Source organism: Eptesicus fuscus, chromosome 11, assembly GCF_027574615.1.
Source record: "Eptesicus fuscus isolate TK198812 chromosome 11, DD_ASM_mEF_20220401, whole genome shotgun sequence".
In the NCBI taxonomy this organism is placed as follows: Eukaryota; Metazoa; Chordata; class Mammalia; order Chiroptera; family Vespertilionidae; genus Eptesicus; species Eptesicus fuscus.
The window spans coordinates 17,238,276-17,255,430 of record NC_072483.1 but is presented as its reverse complement, the minus strand read 5'-3'; the positions used below and the strand labels follow the sequence as shown (position 1 = coordinate 17,255,430).

General features: G+C 40.9%; 1 protein-coding gene across 5 annotated transcripts in view; it reads left to right on the top strand.

The window, feature by feature from the left end:
• The window catches only part of MAP3K19 (mitogen-activated protein kinase kinase kinase 19), a 37,782-nt gene extending 29,529 nt beyond the window's left edge, over positions 1 to 8,253 (top strand). For 2 of the 5 annotated variants that reach the window (XM_054723266.1, XM_054723267.1), the window contains 4 exons: positions 504 to 2,954; positions 4,947 to 5,087; positions 6,469 to 7,166; positions 8,187 to 8,253. In XM_054723266.1, the coding sequence (XP_054579241.1) occupies positions 504 to 2,954; positions 4,947 to 5,087; positions 6,469 to 7,166; positions 8,187 to 8,253 (3,357 nt within the window). The remainder of the gene's footprint in view (positions 1 to 503; positions 2,955 to 4,946; positions 5,088 to 6,468; positions 7,167 to 8,186) is intronic. The other 3 variants (XM_054723270.1, XM_054723268.1, XM_054723269.1) reach the window with 3 other exon arrangements.
• Positions 8,254 to 17,155: the final 8,902 nt, after the last annotated feature.

The following is a 17,155-nucleotide window of genomic DNA, read 5'->3' as shown; positions in this document are numbered from 1 at the left end:
AAATTCTGAGTTAGCCTGTAATTCATTGTTAAAGTGTTAACAACAATTTTAAGCTATTCTAAGTGGAAATTTTTTAAAAAATCTTAGATCAATTCTTTGGAAAATAAAGAGAAAGAAGGAGAGAAATAAAATGACTCATCTTATATATTTTAATGCTTACATTATAGGGCCCTTCTTTTAAATATAGAACCATGAATCTTTATGATAATCTTGGTTTTTGGAGTATTATTTTACCTTGGTTCTAAAAAATAAAACCCTGGAGTGAGCTTTTAGTGTTGTTGTTGTTGTTGTTTTTTAACTTGGAGGAAAATAGCTAATTCTCATGTTTAATTTTTTTGTGTGTTTAGCTGTTAAAGTTATTATCTCAATGATAGCTTTGTACTTCCTAAATACAAGGCCTCCCTAAAGAGAATCTTAGAATCTCTGAGGGTTACTTTAAACCAGTTAATGTGATATGCTTATATGTTTCTGCATTCATGAGCTTTTTCTCTCTTTCCTTTTAGTTCCCTCTGCCACCATTGTCATTCTTGCCCAGGAGACCTGGTCTTCTTACTTTCCCCCCAAATCACCAGTATCAAAGAGAGAGAGAGAGAAACATTCCAAGTCTTGTATCTTTCGTACCTAAGCTCTCAGAGCCTGTTAGTCGATCTGATGAGTTAAGACCACCAAACAAGCAACTGGAAGCCTCATCCAAGGTGTTTGTGGATCAGACTCTCAGGTCCTCCAGTAGCTCTATTTGGTCCAGAAACATGTGCTCTTTTTGGAGGGCTAACCATCACAGACAACACCTGGAGATGGAGGAGAACAGGAAATTGAAGGAAACAGAAGGATGTGACAGAATTCAAATCTCTCACTTTGAAAAAGGGCAGTCTTTGGTATCCTTTGAGAATTTTAAGGAAGGCAACTTTCCTGCAGACAGGGAAGTGGATATGGACTGCCCTGGCAGTGAAATGAGAAAAGCAGAAGAAGAGAACTCTCAATGTCTTTCATCAGGGAAGACAGAGGGTTCCGTAGCCAGAAACTATGAACAAAATTCAAACGTTGGATGTACCATGCCAATCAAGTCCCAAGAAGCCCAGCATTCAGAAATAACTCTAAGCAAGGATAAAGAGACTAGAAATGATAAAGATGATTCAAAAAGTACTTCGGTGCATAAAGGTGAACTAATTGAACCAAACCATATTTTAGAAGAATTTACTGTACTTAAAAGTTTGTACGATGTAATTCCTGACAGCCCCATTGGAAGGCTACTGGAAGATCATAACAACATGGAGACAAATACAAAAATATCAATAGCAGAGGCAAGCAAATCAGAAGTGAATGGGATAGTGCCTCTTATCCACCTCACTTTCCCTGGAGCTGAGACTCCCAAGGAACCAGCAGTAGCCAAGCCAGGCCTCCAAAAAAGAAAGGGCACCCTTCATAACAATAGCTTCAACATCCGTGCACACCAAGAAAATGACAGGCATGCGATGAAAACCCAGAGAAATAAGTTCGATTCAAAAACCAAGACCAGTAACAGGACACCTCAGAATTTCATGATTTCCATTGATGGTTCCATTAAGCCTACCAAGCATAAAACCAGCAATAAAACGCAAGTTTTCCCTTCTTTGGGGCTTGTTGAACCCAGACCTCGGCAATCACCCAAGTTTCAAAGGAGAATGCCTCAGACAGAAAAGAAGCAATCTACTTACTGGGCTCTGAAACCTAAAAAGCAAACATTTCCTTGTATCTGTAAAAATCCAGGAATAAAGAAGTCTTTAGTTCCTATCCCTGTTCAACCAATAGAGCCAAGACTAAATTACCTAGATCTTAAGTATAGTGATATGTTCAAAGAAATCAATTCAACTGCTAATGGACCTGGAATCTATGAAATGTTTGGGACCCCAGTTTATTGTCACATGAGAGAGGCTGAACGGCATGAAAACAAATATTACCGAGAGATATGCTCAGCTCCATCAGGCAGATGTAGCAACGGTAAATGTCGATCTTCACACGGCGAGAGGAACAGCAATAGCAGAACAAGGCTTTCTCAGAAAAGACCACATGTTAAACCCCCAAAGGCTATGCTTGGAATTAAACACAGGCACAAAAGTTTAATTTCCAAAGAAAAGGGTTTCAAGGCTGTAGGTAGCAAACTACAAAAGACTGAAAATGGTGGTGGGATTTCAGAACCAGAGTGGCAGATGAAGTCTTTGGGAAATGACTATCTGTCTTCCAAAGACAAAGTTCAGCCCATGAACTTTGCTCAGACTCATGAACAGTCCACTGAACAGAACAAATTTCTTCCTGTCTCAGATTTGTCCATTGTTGAAGAAGTCTCTATGGAAGAGTCCACTGATGAAGGAGACATTTCTAACAATCAAATTCTTGCCACGAGCCTTCGAGATCTGCATGAACTTGAAGAGCTACATCACCAGACCCCCTTTTTCCTTTCAGAATACAGCAGGACAGTGCCCAGTGAGAAGAGTTTCAACAAACGTGTACCACAAGAAAAGCAGAATATAGCATCTCTTGGTAAAATAATTGCCAACCAAATCTTAATGGATGATGCAGAGTTTGACAGTTTGGTAGCTACATCTAAAACACTTACGAATCTCTCTTTCCAAGACACACAAGGAAGTGCATCTTCTCAAACATATCGACAGTGGGCACATTCTTTGGATCATGATAGTTTAGCTCATAAGTCAATTACACACCAAACATTTGAAAAAACTTTAAATGATGCAAATTCAATTTCCCAAGAAATTCTCGACTCTATAAAGAACGAAGAATTGACAGATGAACTATTAGGTTGTCTAGCTGCAAAACTATTAGCTCTTGATGAGAAAGATAACAACGCTTGTCAGATAGTGGCAAATGAAACAGATCCTGGAAACATAAATCTCATCTTCAGCAGGAGAGGAAATACCATGCAAGAGTTGGGTGGAGAGACAACAAATGTCAAAATACAGGTTGGTATAATTAGAATCAATGATTTAATTGGGGCGGGAAAGGACCCTAGAGATAATCTGGTTCAAACTCCTTCTTTTCAAATGAGGAATCAGAAAGCGTAAACAATTAAATAGTTTTGTCCAGGTCTCATTGTTGCAAGTTTAGAATCCAGGTCCTCAAACTCTTGGGCTAAAATTTTTTTTATTATGCTGCTTTACTTCTGGAATTTTGATAGCCCACACTACAATGGAAAATTGTTGGGTATGTTAATACTATAACAAAACTACTTATTTAAATAGTTCAATGTTTCTATACAATGATTAAGTTTTCAATCAACAAATATCAGCAGTGAGATAATTATGGGTAAAGCATCGCTCTCAGTGGTCTGTGAGTAGAAAGAAATTAATATGGTGTGCTGAATGCCTGGGGTGGGAGCAGGTGTGGGCAAAAAGGGGTCAATGGAGGAAAAAAAGGGGACATCTGTAATACTTTCAACAATAAAGATAAATTTTTTAAATTAATAAAAAACATTAAAAAAAGAAATTAGCATGGGCCTTGAAGTGGCTCACCATCTAGTTCACACTATATCAGGATCAGGAATAAATATTTTAAATAGATGATCAGAATACTAGGTAAATAATTATACTATGACTAGTTATTGAGAACTTACCATGTATGAGCAAGGGGCATCATATTGCCTCCTTTATATGCTTCGTAACAGCTCTATGAGATACATACTAAAGGTACTAGCCAGTCCCCATGTTGCAGATGAGGAAACTGAAGTTTACTACTCAGTCAGACAGTGGTGGGGCCAGGCATTCTGATTCCAGCCTCCCACGTTTAATTACTTAATCACTGTGCAGATATTCCTTGTCCTGAAAGGCCAGCTCTGCCTTCATGGCGATCTTGGTCTCCGCTGGGAGGTAGATCGTGATTCAGAGAGGCCTTCAAGCTGGGGTAGGAAATGGGAGTATGTGGGGCCGGTGTGTCTGAGATGGGTCTATTTCAAACGGAAAAAAAGGCTCACAGGCTGATAAATATAATCATCCAGAGCCCCGCCTGCCAGTCCTAGAGTAAAACACTGACTTTTCGTGACCTTTTCTTTTTTTCACAAATCCCTTAGCTTTCAATTTGGAGAGAGAAATGCGAAAGGACAGGAAGGAGGAACCCAAAGGACCTTCTGGGGCACGCATGCCCATTTGGGAGGAAGGTGACCCTGCAGGTTGTCTTGCTCGTAAAGGGCCGTCACCATGCCTCTGCACCACAATCATCCCTTATTGCTAAGGACTGGTGAAAGAGATCAAAACAAAGCATTTAGTCAGCATCAACCAGTTGGAAAACATGATCTGAATTCTCCAAAGAGATACTTGTTTCCTCCCTTCCAGGGCAGGGCCTCTCACAGTTTACGGTGAATGCAAATCTCTTGGGGATCCTGTTAAAATGCAGACACGGATTCGGTATGCCTGGGGCCTGAGATTCTGCCTGTCTAACAAGCACTCAGGTGATACAGCTGTCTGCAGATTCTCCCTTGAGTATCAAGGGTCTACAGGGCCATGGATCTTCAGTCTGTTGCACCTGGTCTTGACGACTAGATTTACTTGTTATGGTTGTGGGTGTGTGCATGAGAGAGGATCTTACCTGTATGTATGTTTGTGTGTAAATGTAAATATGTGTATATTTGAGTGTGTATGTGTTGTGGAAGTAAGTGAAGAACAAAGGCTATTTATTCAGAGTTCACTATAGCAAAGGAGTCGGCCACCATCACTTGCATTTGGCAACAAGTCAAAAGTAGGCAGAGGAGTGGGAAAGTTTCCTAGTGGAAAAAGGGAAGGCTTCAGGTATGACCTGATCGGCGGCTGTTGGCATGGGTTAAGTAGAAGGGGCACCCAATGTAATGAGTTACGGGTGCATATTTGCCTTTTCCTCATTAGCTGATCCTAAGTTAGAAGGAAGGAAGCCACCTCTTCTCTTAGAGTTTAATGGTGACTTTTCCTTTTATCTCGTTCTTCCAGAGACATAGTAATGAGTTCAGAATATGTGGTGAAGAGAAATTTCTCCATGAAAAGAAGATATTTTCTGAAAATAGTTTAAAGTATGAAGAAGCCATCCTGTGGACCAAGGGTGAGATCCTTGGGAAGGGAGCCTACGGCACCGTAAGTTAAATGGGAAACAAGATGAAACCCCAAACCCCCACTCCTCCTGGACCCCTCCCTCTTCTTTAGTACTCTGAGTGAGCCCTTCCCTCCCCACCCCACATCATACTCTTTTATTTAGAACTATTTCAGTTGGGAGTAACAGGAAACCCAAACAAACTGGCTTAGGGAAAAGGCAGTTCACTGCTTTATGTAACTAAAGGATCTCAAGTAGGTCTGGCTCCGGGCACAGGTGTTTCAGGGGGGAAACAATGTCATCAGGACCTGGCCTCTCTAATCGCCTTCCAGCTCTCATTCTCAGGTTCCTTGTGTTTGTACAATGGCCATCACATTTCTAGCCTCTCCTTCTCCTAAGTTCAAGTCCAGTGGGAAAGAAATCTCTTTGTTCAGCAGCTCAGAGTATGTTACCAGAAGTGGGGAGAATCATTGCTGAGTGGAAGAAGCAAAAGATGTTCCTTACATTTTGTGAATTGGAAAAAAGATCACTTGAAGTCCTAGCAGTATTGATAGTATTTACGTAGATTGCTAAAGAGAAGACTGTCCCCCAGATAATGCATGTTACGCTTCTAGCTGGAGACATTTGCGGCATCAGTGAAAAGGTAGGAAGACTTGGCAGAGGTGACTGCTGAATTTTCTCAGGACCTGCCTTCTTCTGTCTCCTTTGAGCTTTAGTGCTGGGACTGACCAGCAGCCCCTGTGATGGATGAATGATTACTCTGACACCAGTTTCTGTGAAAGAGAGGGCTAAGGGACTGCCTGACTAGAGAAACCAAACCGCCCTGTTCACCTGTCTCCTTAGGCTGTTATTGTAACAACAGCTTGAACTAAAATTAACTATTAGATACTATCAGGTGGGTAAGCATCCTTGAGAAGACACATGCATCTGCAGTGTCCTTTAAGCAAGGACGTCTAAAGACTAAGCGTAAGGATTCCAGTAAACACCTGGGAGCTTACACATACACGGACTTGTTTGGAAAGGTCAAGGCAGGGGTGGTTGCCTTCAGTCAACTCCCCCTGGAGGTTCCAACCTTTTGGAGTTTGCTCCTTACAGACTTTCCAACCAAGTCCCATGCTTCCCCACACTTTAGCACTGAAATAGCCCTATTTTAGTTATTGCACAAGGAGCTTTCCCAAACCACCATCTCAGTTAGTCATTGTAGATATCTGTGAGGTAAGAACTGTACTTCAGCTTTGTAGATGAGAAAAAGCTGAAGTCACAACTGTTATATAACTTACCCAAGTCACACAGCTGGGGGTGGGTGAAGCCAGGATCTAATCAATACAGGCCACTGGTGATATCCACTCACCATGCTGCTCATCCCCATCTAAGCTCCACTGAAATGCTGGTTATATTTAATCATAGGTATTGGTTTGCTTCTAGGTATATTGTGGTCTAACTAGCCAAGGAGAGCTAATAGCTGTAAAACAGGTGGCTTTGGATATCTCTGATAAATTATCTACTGAAAGAGAATACCGGAAACTGCAGGAAGAAGTGGATTTGCTCAAAGCACTGAAACATGTCAACATTGTGACCTACTTGGGGACATGCTTGGAAAAAAATACCGTGAGCATTTTCATGGAGTTTGTTCCTGGTGGCTCAATCTCTAGTATTATCAACCGTTTTGGGCCATTGCCTGAGATGGTGTTCTGTAAATACACAGAACAGATTCTGCAAGGTGTTGCTTATCTCCACGAGAACTGCGTGGTGCATCGAGATATCAAAGGAAATAATGTTATGCTCATGCCTACTGGAATAATAAAACTGATCGACTTTGGCTGTGCCAAACGTTTGGCCTGGGCTGGCGTAAATGGCACTCACAGTGACATGCTTAAGTCCATGCATGGGACTCCCTACTGGATGGCCCCAGAGGTCATCAATGAGTCTGGCTATGGGAGGAAGTCGGACATCTGGAGTGTGGGCTGCACTGTGTTTGAGATGGCCACAGGCAAGCCTCCGCTGGCATCCATGGACCGGGTGGCAGCCATGTTCTACATTGGCGCACACCGGGGGCTGATGCCACCCTTACCTGAACACTTCTCAGAAAACGCAGCGGACTTTGTGCGCATGTGCCTAACCAGGTAAGAAACTGAAGTCAGGAGGAGGAAGATAAATGCCCAGAGATTTCAAGCAGCTCACATTTCCCCTGCAATATATGGCCCATTTGAACCTCCACTAGAATTATGAAATCAGGGAGTGATTTTTATACCAAAAGGAATCATCATAAGTCATTTTGGATGGCTGTGTGCCTTGTTGTATCAGAGGAAGAGCCTCCTAGAAGGGGAGAAGTTTTTATTTCTAAATGATTTATATCACTTTTTTCTCAAAGTATTTTATTTTTATTTCCATTTTCACCTGGGCTATTCTTAGTGGTCAATTGCTCCAAAACTTATCCAAAGATGCCAGTTTAACCAAAAGAATGCCTTGGAATAGATAATTGCAGATAATCATTGGATGGCTCATTAGTTCATTGACTGGTTCATTGGCGAAAGCTTTTTGATTTCTTGAGGGGAAAAAACAAAATCACAGTTGTACTAATTGAGCAACTGTCTCCCTTTACTTTATGCTCTTCCAAGAGTGCCCCAAATAATCCTATTTCAATTAATCACCAGCACATATTTAAATGATTCCTTAACAGCCTTTGTTCTGGATTCCTGTGCCTTGAAATTTTGAAAATAAATGTAATGCTAGTTAAAAGTGCATTAAGCTTTTTTAAAATTATAATTTTACTTGTGTATAAATTCTACCCTAAACAAACTTAACAAAACCACAATGTGAAAAATAGGGCCTACTTTTTAATCATAATTGCGACTGTTTTTTGAACAATTACTTATGTGCCAGACGTTGTTGAACAGCTGTATATACATTATGTGTTTCTCCCAATGAGTTAGGTATTACTGTAATTTCCATGTTACTGCTGAGGAAAGAGTCTGAGTCACTTGCCTAAGATCACACAGCTGAAAACTGCAGACTGGGCTCAATCCATCCGTTTGACTGGCAGAGGTTGTACTTTCTTCTTAAAGTTGGCATTTTGAGTCAAGTAGATCTGGTTGGCATGCACATTTTTGGATGTTGCTTCTAATGTGGTTTTCCTCTCCTAGGGACCAGCATGAACGCCCCTCTGCTGTTCAGCTCCTGAAGCACCCCTTCTTGAAGAGAAGTTACTGAATACGCACCAACACTTTCCTTCCAGTTCCATTACGGAGCCTGTTATTGCTTCATTGTGGGACTGATGTTAAAGGACCTTGGTTTTCCTACTGGAAAGTCCATCTAACCCAGTTTAACTAGATCCTACAGTGTCGCTACCTGAAAAGTTTGTTACATAGTCTCCCTAAGGTTCGGGCACGATTACTTATGTATATGAGAAATTTTTTAAAAACAATAACAACAAAATTTTTTGGATGTTCTGGGTCTCACTGACTCAGCTGTAGGTAAGTTTAAAAATTTAAACTTAAGTTCTTTGAATTTTAAACTTACCTACAGCTGAGTCAGTGAGACCCAGAACATCCAAAATTTTTTAAAAACAATAACAAAGAAATTTTTTAAAAACAATAACAACCCCACGTTTACAGTTTTGACTACCCAGTAACTATAATCTCTATTGCTTATACAATATTTCTTTTTATTTTTGTCCTGTCATTTTAATGTCATTAGTTTAAAATAAATTGTGAAAACAACAACAAAAAATTGTACTTAATTGCTCGGTGGGTAGACACTTATTTTTTACAAAAGAGACTTGAGGAAGGTGAGAGGTTAAAAGTAGAGAGACACAACACTGTCACGACCAAACACCAAAAGGTACCTGCTTGGAGAAACCAAGATGGCGGCATAGGTAAACACCTAAACTGCTGCCTCGCACAACAATTTCAATAATACAACTAAAAGACAAAACAGACATCATCCAGAACCACAGGAAGGCTGGCTGAGTGGAAATTCTACAACTAGAAGGAAAGAGAAAACCACACTGAAACTTACAGGAGCTGTGGAAGGCAGAGGTACAGAGACGAGCATGTGGACAGGGCTGGCAACTGAGTATGTGGCAGGCTTTCTCAATCAGGAGGGAGACTAAAGCTCCTGACTGCTCTGAGCTCCAGTTCTGGGCAAGACTCTGGGGACCCAGACTCATACAGGGAGAAACTGGACTGTCTGGCAGTGGGCGAAACTCGAGGGCGGCTTTCTCTCAGAGGTGCTTGCAGCAATTACCGTGGGACACTGAGAACCAGGGGCCTCTTAGGGCAGGGCTGATGGGAAGCCATCGCTGTTTGCCCCACCCTGTGATCCCGCCCCACAAAGCCATAGCTGTTTGCTCTGCCATGAGACTCCACCCCATCCAAGCTGAGCGCAGAGGCTTTTGCATATGAATGGCATGGTTCTTTGAATTTTAAACTTACCTACAGCTGAGTCAGTGAGACCCAGAACATCCAAAAGGCCCAAGGCTCCGCAACAGCTTGCATTGCTTCACAGCTGGGCCTCATCTGGGCACCTCCAAAACCCAAACAAAGAAGAGGAATCTGCAGATCTCTCCGTAGCTCCTGCTGGGTGGCCTCAGGCAGAGGCTAAATTAGCACCTCCTTGGATATCCAAGAGCCAGTGTACCCAGGGATCAGAGTGGGACCATCCAGATTACAACTCCTCAGATTCATAAGGGACACACTCAGAGGGTAGACTCAGTGAGCACCAAAGCCCCACTGAAGTAAGTCTTGCCTCATAAGGGTGTCTCCAGCACAGAAGTTCTCCCATCGTAGACACAGCTGATCCTCACAGCCAACTAGCCTGGATGTCAATTCCCCCCAGTGATACCAACAACAATCAAGGCTTAATTAACTACAAGACTGTGCACACAGCCCACAAAGGGGTGCACCAAGAGTGTCCACCTCAGGTAACTGGGGAGACTGAGCCACTGGGCCCTATAGGACACCTAGCACACAAAGCCACTCTATAACTCAGGGAAGCAGCCAAAATGCAGAGATAAAGAAACAGGTCACAAATGAAAGAAATGGAGGAAAGCAAACAACTGGATATAGAGTTCAAAACCATGGTTATAAGGTTTTTCAAGAATTCTCTAGAAAAGGCCGATAAATTTAGAGAGACCCTCGAGGATATGAAAAAGGACCAACTAGAAATTAAGCATACACTGACTGAAATAAAAAATAATATACAGAGATCCAACAGCAGACTAGAGGATCACAAGAATCAAGTCAAGATTTGAAATACGAAGAAGCAAAAAACACCCAACTGGAAAAGCAAAACGAAAAATGAATAAAAAAATATGAAGATAGTGTAAGGAGCCTCTGGGACGACTTCAAGCATACCAACATCCAAATTATGGGGGTGCCAGAAGAAGAGAGAGAGCAAGATACTGAAAACTTATTTGAAGAAATAATGACAGAAAACTTCCCCCACCTGGTGAAAGAAATAGACTTATAAGTTCAGGAAGCGTAGAGAATCCCAAACAAAAGGAATCCAAAGAGGACCACACCAAGACACATCATAATTAAAATGCCAAGAGCAAAAGACAAAGAGAGAATAATAAAAGCAGCAAGAGAAAAAAGTTAGTTACCTACAAGGGAGCACCCATATGACTGTCAGCTGATTTCTCAACAGAAACTATGCAGGCCAGACGGGAGTGGCAAGAAATATTCAAAGTGATGAAAGCAAGAACCTACAACCAAGATTACTCTACCCAGCAAAACTATCATTCAGAATTGAAGGGCAGATAAAGAGCTTCACAGATAAGAAAAAGCTAAAGGAATTCATCACCGCCAAACCAGTATTATATGAAATTCTGAAAGGTATCCTTTAAGAAGAGGAAGAAGAAGAAAAAGGTAAAGATAAAAATTATGAACAACAAATACATATCTATCAACAAGTGAATCTAAAAATCAAGTGAATAAAAAATCTGATGAACAGAATAAACTGGTGAATATAATAGAATCAGGGACATAGAAAGAAAGTGGACTGACAATACTCAGGGGGAAAGAGGTGTGGGGGTGCAGGAAGAGACTTGACAAAAATCGTATACCTATGGATGAGGACAGTGTGTGTGTTGGGGGGTAAGGGCAGAGGGTGGGGTGGGAACCGGGTGGAGGGAAGCTATGGGGGGAAAAAAGAGGAACAATTGTAATAATCTGAACAATAAAGATTTATTTATTTAAAAAAAAAGTAGAGAGACATTAGGTTCTGTTTATTTTGGGCTACAATTTTAACCTTGCAGGTGATGGGAGCGTCAAGGTTAACAGGAATAGCTAAAGGCCTTCGTATTTCACTATCAGAGGGCCCCAAACTCCTCTGAAGTCTCCAACTACAAGCGGGTTATAGTAGGTGGCCTCATAAACCTCAGACTGCTTTTCCTGTAACTTATAGTATGACTTGAGGTCTTCACTTTTTTGTAGAGAGAATTAAGTCATTGACACATGTAGAATAGCTAAACCTAGCCCACAGGTGGGATAAAGCTGACTGGATAAGGGGAGAGGATCAGCATGTATAAACTTTCCGGGCACCCTGGTCCCTTCACTCCAGGAACATCCCCACTTAGGCCACTCTTCACCTTCACATCCCAAACACTGCTAACCCTCCCCAAAATGATCATGGACAAGTGGTCAAAATTAGTACAAGCCCTTGCTTTAAGTTGGTGGACTAAGCATATTTGATAAGGTTTCTATAGCAGGATTTTTTTTTTAAACTGGCTATCATTTCAACAGGTCACAACTACAAACTTGAGGTGCATTCTAACACCAGCTGTCAGACTGTTAAAGTCAGGCTGCTGCTTCAGGGTTTTGAGAAATACATGTGAAATGAAGTCCAGCTGAGGTAAAACAGGTTTTATGGTCAACATGCTTAGATGGGTTTTTGTGAGTATATTTTCCTTCTTTCTCTCCAATATGTACAGTTCTTTCTCGTAGTTGAGAGGAATTTAAGGGATATGTTGTCTCTTATTTTATTTACAAGCATACCTCATTTTATTGCGATTTGCTCTATTGCATTTCACAGATGTGTTTGGTTTTTTCTTCTTTTCTTTTTTCCTTTTTTTACATATTGAATCCAAGACCCTCCACCAGCAAAAGGTTTGCAGCTCACTTTATTGCAGTGCTTTGGAACTGAACCTGCAATCTGAGTTATGCCTGTACTTGTATATCAACATTACATGAAACATCATTTTGTTTAAATAGGGCTTACATTTAAAATTTTTAGTTGGGATCTTTAGTATTATTTAAAATCTGAGTGGTCTTACCTTATTTTGGAGCCTGTATTTACTTTCAAGCCTATTAAACCTTATGGGGAAAGGACAGTGAGTCAGATGTTTGTACTATGTATACAAATCACAGTAATGGACACGTGTCTTTGGGTGTTAACAAACCTATCCCTCTTTTATTGATATAGAATTCTGAAGTATTGGAATATGAAAGTCTCTTTCCAGACCCTTCAAAACTTTAGTTTCACCGTAGCTGGTTTGGCTTAGTGGATAAAGCATCAGCCTGTGGACTGAAGGGTCCTGGGTTTGATTCTGGCCAAGGGCATGTGCCTGGGTTGCAGGCTAGATCCCCAGTAAGGGGCGTGCAGGAGGCAGCCAATTAATGATTCTCATCATTGATGTTTCTCTCTCTCCTCCCTTCCTCTCTACAATCAATTAAAAAAAATATTAAAAGAAAAAAAAACTTTAAAGTTTCAATAGGCCAGCGTTGGTCCTAAGAAGAGCTTTCTGTTTGTTAAGACATGAGATTGGAATTAGCTCTCATCATCGCCCAAGTGTTTGACGCTTAGAGCTTCCTCAGTAGGAAAAGGGTCTGGAAGGAGACTGGGAGTGCAGATAGGTGGAGTTGGGAGGGCTAGCATTCATTGAGCTCTTATTAGAAAAATGCACATCATTCACTTCTTGCTGCTGTTTGGGTTGGTAGTAATTCCATTTTATTAATGAACAGGGCTGAGAGCTACACAATCTTCTCAAGGTCATCCAACTGGCAGGTGGGTGTTGGGACTGCCACCCAGATTTGTCCGATTTTAGAGCACCTTCCCTGCTGCCTCCTAGATTCATGGTTTAAAAATAAAATCCGTTACATCATTACATTTTATTCAAACAAAACTTCACTGGGATGCTGATAAACCCACCAGTCCTGTTAGTGGTTTTGATTACCTGAATGGTGTGGAAAGCTTTTCACTTGGCAGTATTGCCTTCCCCTCTGAACACCTCCCTTCTTACCAAGCACAATGCCCATTTTCACATCCAGAGGTGCATTTCACTATGGGGTGAATCTTCCTGTATGCTCTGGGCCCCAAGCTAAATCAGAGGAAATATAACTCCCCAAGTAAACTTCTGAAAGCAGTTCCAGTTCCATGGCATTTGTGGCCATTTCTCAGCGGCTGAATTAGGAGTTGCCGTAGTGGGAAAGAGTGATCTCTAGAGTATGGGACTGGGAACATGGTATATTCTACTCAACTGCTCTATCGACCCTCCTGCATGACCACTACACCAGCCCTGGGACTTCCAGTGTAATGAGTTGCTCTGAGATGAAAAACTCAATCAGCTCAATGAGCAGCCACAGCCTCCATCATCTACTGGTTTGTCTTTATTCCTCATACTTCCTGCACTTGTATTAATTCAAAGCAGCTACACAATGTAGAAACTTGCATTTAAAAAGGCTTTCCAGCTGATAGGTGAACTTGAAAGCACCCAGTGTTGGTAGTCTACATCTTCACTGGTTCTCAACAAAGTTAACAAGTCTTTGCGGATGGCATTAGTGTGAGGTGGGAACAGCAAACACTCAGAGGAAAAGCTCTATTATCCTGTCCTATTGCCATGGCTGCCAAACTTGTGAAAAACCATGGCTGAAGTCATCCCTAAAGCAGTTGCTACTATAGGTTATGACTTCAAAAAAATATATGAGTTCAGGTATATCTCTGGACATTTATAAGGTTTAAATAAGCCTCTTAATTTCATGGCAAAATTAGTGAGGTCCTCCATTGCTTTAAGAGGTGATGTTGCAGGGAGGGAACAGGCAGATCCATATAGTAGTTATAACAAAAATGCACAATTTTAAAAAATTATATTGAAAATAGAGGAAAAATGAGGGAAGAAACAATGGAGTAGGATGAATCACAAAATGGAATTACTAAGTCTGGTTAACCGAAATTACTGACTTTATAACATTTCTAAATAAAACTCATGTAATTTATTATATGTTAATGATAACACCTAACTGGTGTTATCAACACAAGATGAAGACAAACCTTTTATTTATTTTTTTAATGTATTTTATTGATTTTTTACAGAGGAAGCGGGAGGGATAGTTAGAAACATCGATCAGCTGCCTCCTGCACGCCCCCTACTGGGGATGTGCCTGCAACCAAGGTACATGCCCTTGACCGGAATCGAACCTGGGACCTTTCAGTCCACAGGCCGATGCTCTATGCATTGAACCAAACCGGTTAGGGCAAAGACAAACCTTTTAATGTGATTTCAAAACATTTCCATTTGGGCTTCAAATGCATTTTGGAGGAAGTAGCTTTTCTACCCTAGTTCTGTGTTATTAAAGCCATGCAAGGCTTCCTTTTTTTTTTTTTTTTTTCCAGGTGGAAGGTGCAGGAGTCAGTGGAGATGGGAGGGTGGGGGAGGAGGTTGGAGAAGATCAGCAATATTAAAGTAGTTTAATTAGATTTTTATGGTTAATTCTCCTTCCGTATAATTGCAACTACTTACTCTTTGGTTTTTGTGGAGGTGACGAAAGAGGTTAAACAAAAAAATCCCAAAGTATGAATTAGAGTGAACAACCCGAGTTCTATAAATGGGAGGCATGCAGGGCTTAAGTACATGTTGAAGTTTATGCACTTAGATTGGCCTTCATTATTCTCCCTAATACCCAAAATTACATACCTCTATTAGGATGCTCTTCCATATCATCTGTTCCCTTCCCATCACCCACACCTTAAACCTCACACCCTATGATGGGTACTATCACCAACATGTTGTAGGGAAGGAATGCAGACATTCTGATCCCTGAGACCATATTCCTTGATGGTATCAGAATTTACTCAGAATAAGTTGATTTTCCACATTCCCCAGGGACTGAAACTTATTTCTGATTCACATTAACAAGACATATTAGAGCCTTGGATTTATGTTGTGAATACACAAATTTTATTAATTCCTTGTAATAGATACTGAACTGAAATTCAGTGACTAATTGAATTCATGCCGTATACACATATTCCTGTTTTGGATTTTCTATCAGCAAACATCTCATTCAATAGTTCTTGGGGAACTCAGAAAATGAAATCCCAGTCATTGTTGACAACAAAATGAGTACATGTGCAGTTTTCAAACCTAGTGAAACTGCTTGAAAATAGTAACGTACTCATTAACAATAGACAAATCAAATCAAACCAACAACTGAACAGGTTTAAGTGAGGCTTCCCTCAAAAACTTTGCGATTAGTCTTCAGAATTTACTTTTGAGACTGATGGATCAGTGAACAAGTCACCTTTATAAGAACAAAATTGTTCCTAGCCACACAACCTTCAGTGTACCTTGCTTACTGACCTACCCAAGAACCTGTTAGGCAGAAAAGATACTGGAAAATTACACAGGCCACAAAAAGAGTCACAGGCACAAAAGCTAGCTCTGCCCAACTCTACATTGTGGAGAAATGGATGTGGCATCAGACTGAAAACACTTGGAGCATCCCAGACCCACTGGCTGTAAAGATGTTTCAGAGGCAAACTTCTTTTACAAAATAAGCAACATGTCAGCTTACACTGATCAAATTTCAGATATTAACATAGCTGAATTTTAAATTCTCAAATGAACACATTTGTATAGTTAAGTTGGCACCCTGGGCAGCCAGGGACAGAATGTGCTGCTTTTCTAATATAAAAATGCCTGTCTAAATCAGCCCATTATAAACAAACGAATTCATGCACGGGTGGAGTCCTTTGGCCTGGCCGGTGACTGGGGCCAATCAGGGCCATCTAGTCCAATCTGGGGTGGGGGAGGGACCACAGAAGGTTGGCTGGCCTAGGGAGATTGGCTGTGGTAGCACACTGACCCCTGGGGGCAGCTCCTGTGTTGAGTGTCTGCCCCCTGGTGGCCAGTGCACATCATAGCTACCAGCTGGTGGATTGGTTGACCAGTCATAATGGTCGCTTAGGCTTTTATATATATAGATAGATGGGCACATGAGACAGCAAGATGACTCAAGATGCATACAATTACCTAACAATTTGGGCATGATACTAGGTGAGAACTATTACTTTCTATTTAGATAAATTTGGGAAGAGTGAGATTTCTTGAGAATATAACCTTCTTACTTAACAGATAATACCATGTTTAAAAAAAGTCCTGCCCTAACTGGTTTAGCTCAGTGGATAGAACGTCGGCCTGTGGACTCAAGGGTCCCAGGTTCGATTCCAGTCAAGGGCATGTACTTTGGTTGTGGGCACATCCCCAGTGGGGAGTGTGCAGGATGCAGCTGATCGATGTTTCTCTCTCATCGATGTTTCTAACTCTCTATCCCTCTCCCTTCCTCTCTGTAAAAAATCAATTAAAAAAAAATAATAAATAAATAAATAAATAAAGTCCTTACTTATTTCCAAAGCACTAAAATATGTCATCAACCAAGGATACTTAAAGAGCACATTAACAGTCATTCACTGTTTATTTCTAAGGTTGGTTAGGGGATAAAAATCAGCTATTTAACTGATCAAATATAACAAAAATGTGTTTTAAATGCTTTTAAGGCAAGGCATTCAATAACAAAAAAACTTTAAATTGGTTATCTAAAATAAACCTCAACTAGTCATTTCTTTAGTTCTAAGGGGATAGACAGGCTAAAATTAAGGTATCCAGCTGGCAAGAGGAAAATTCTCATGTCCTACCCTAAATTAAATTACATCAGGCTGGAGGGTGGGAGAGACAGGAAATAAATAAGCAGAGCCTAGGAATAAAACCAACAAAAGACTGTTCATATTCCTGAACGTATGTTGAAACTGGGAATTAACTCCCAGGTTCCTATGATTACCCAGAGAACAGCCATCACCAGATGATGCCTCATCCAGTTTACACATGAATATTCCAAAC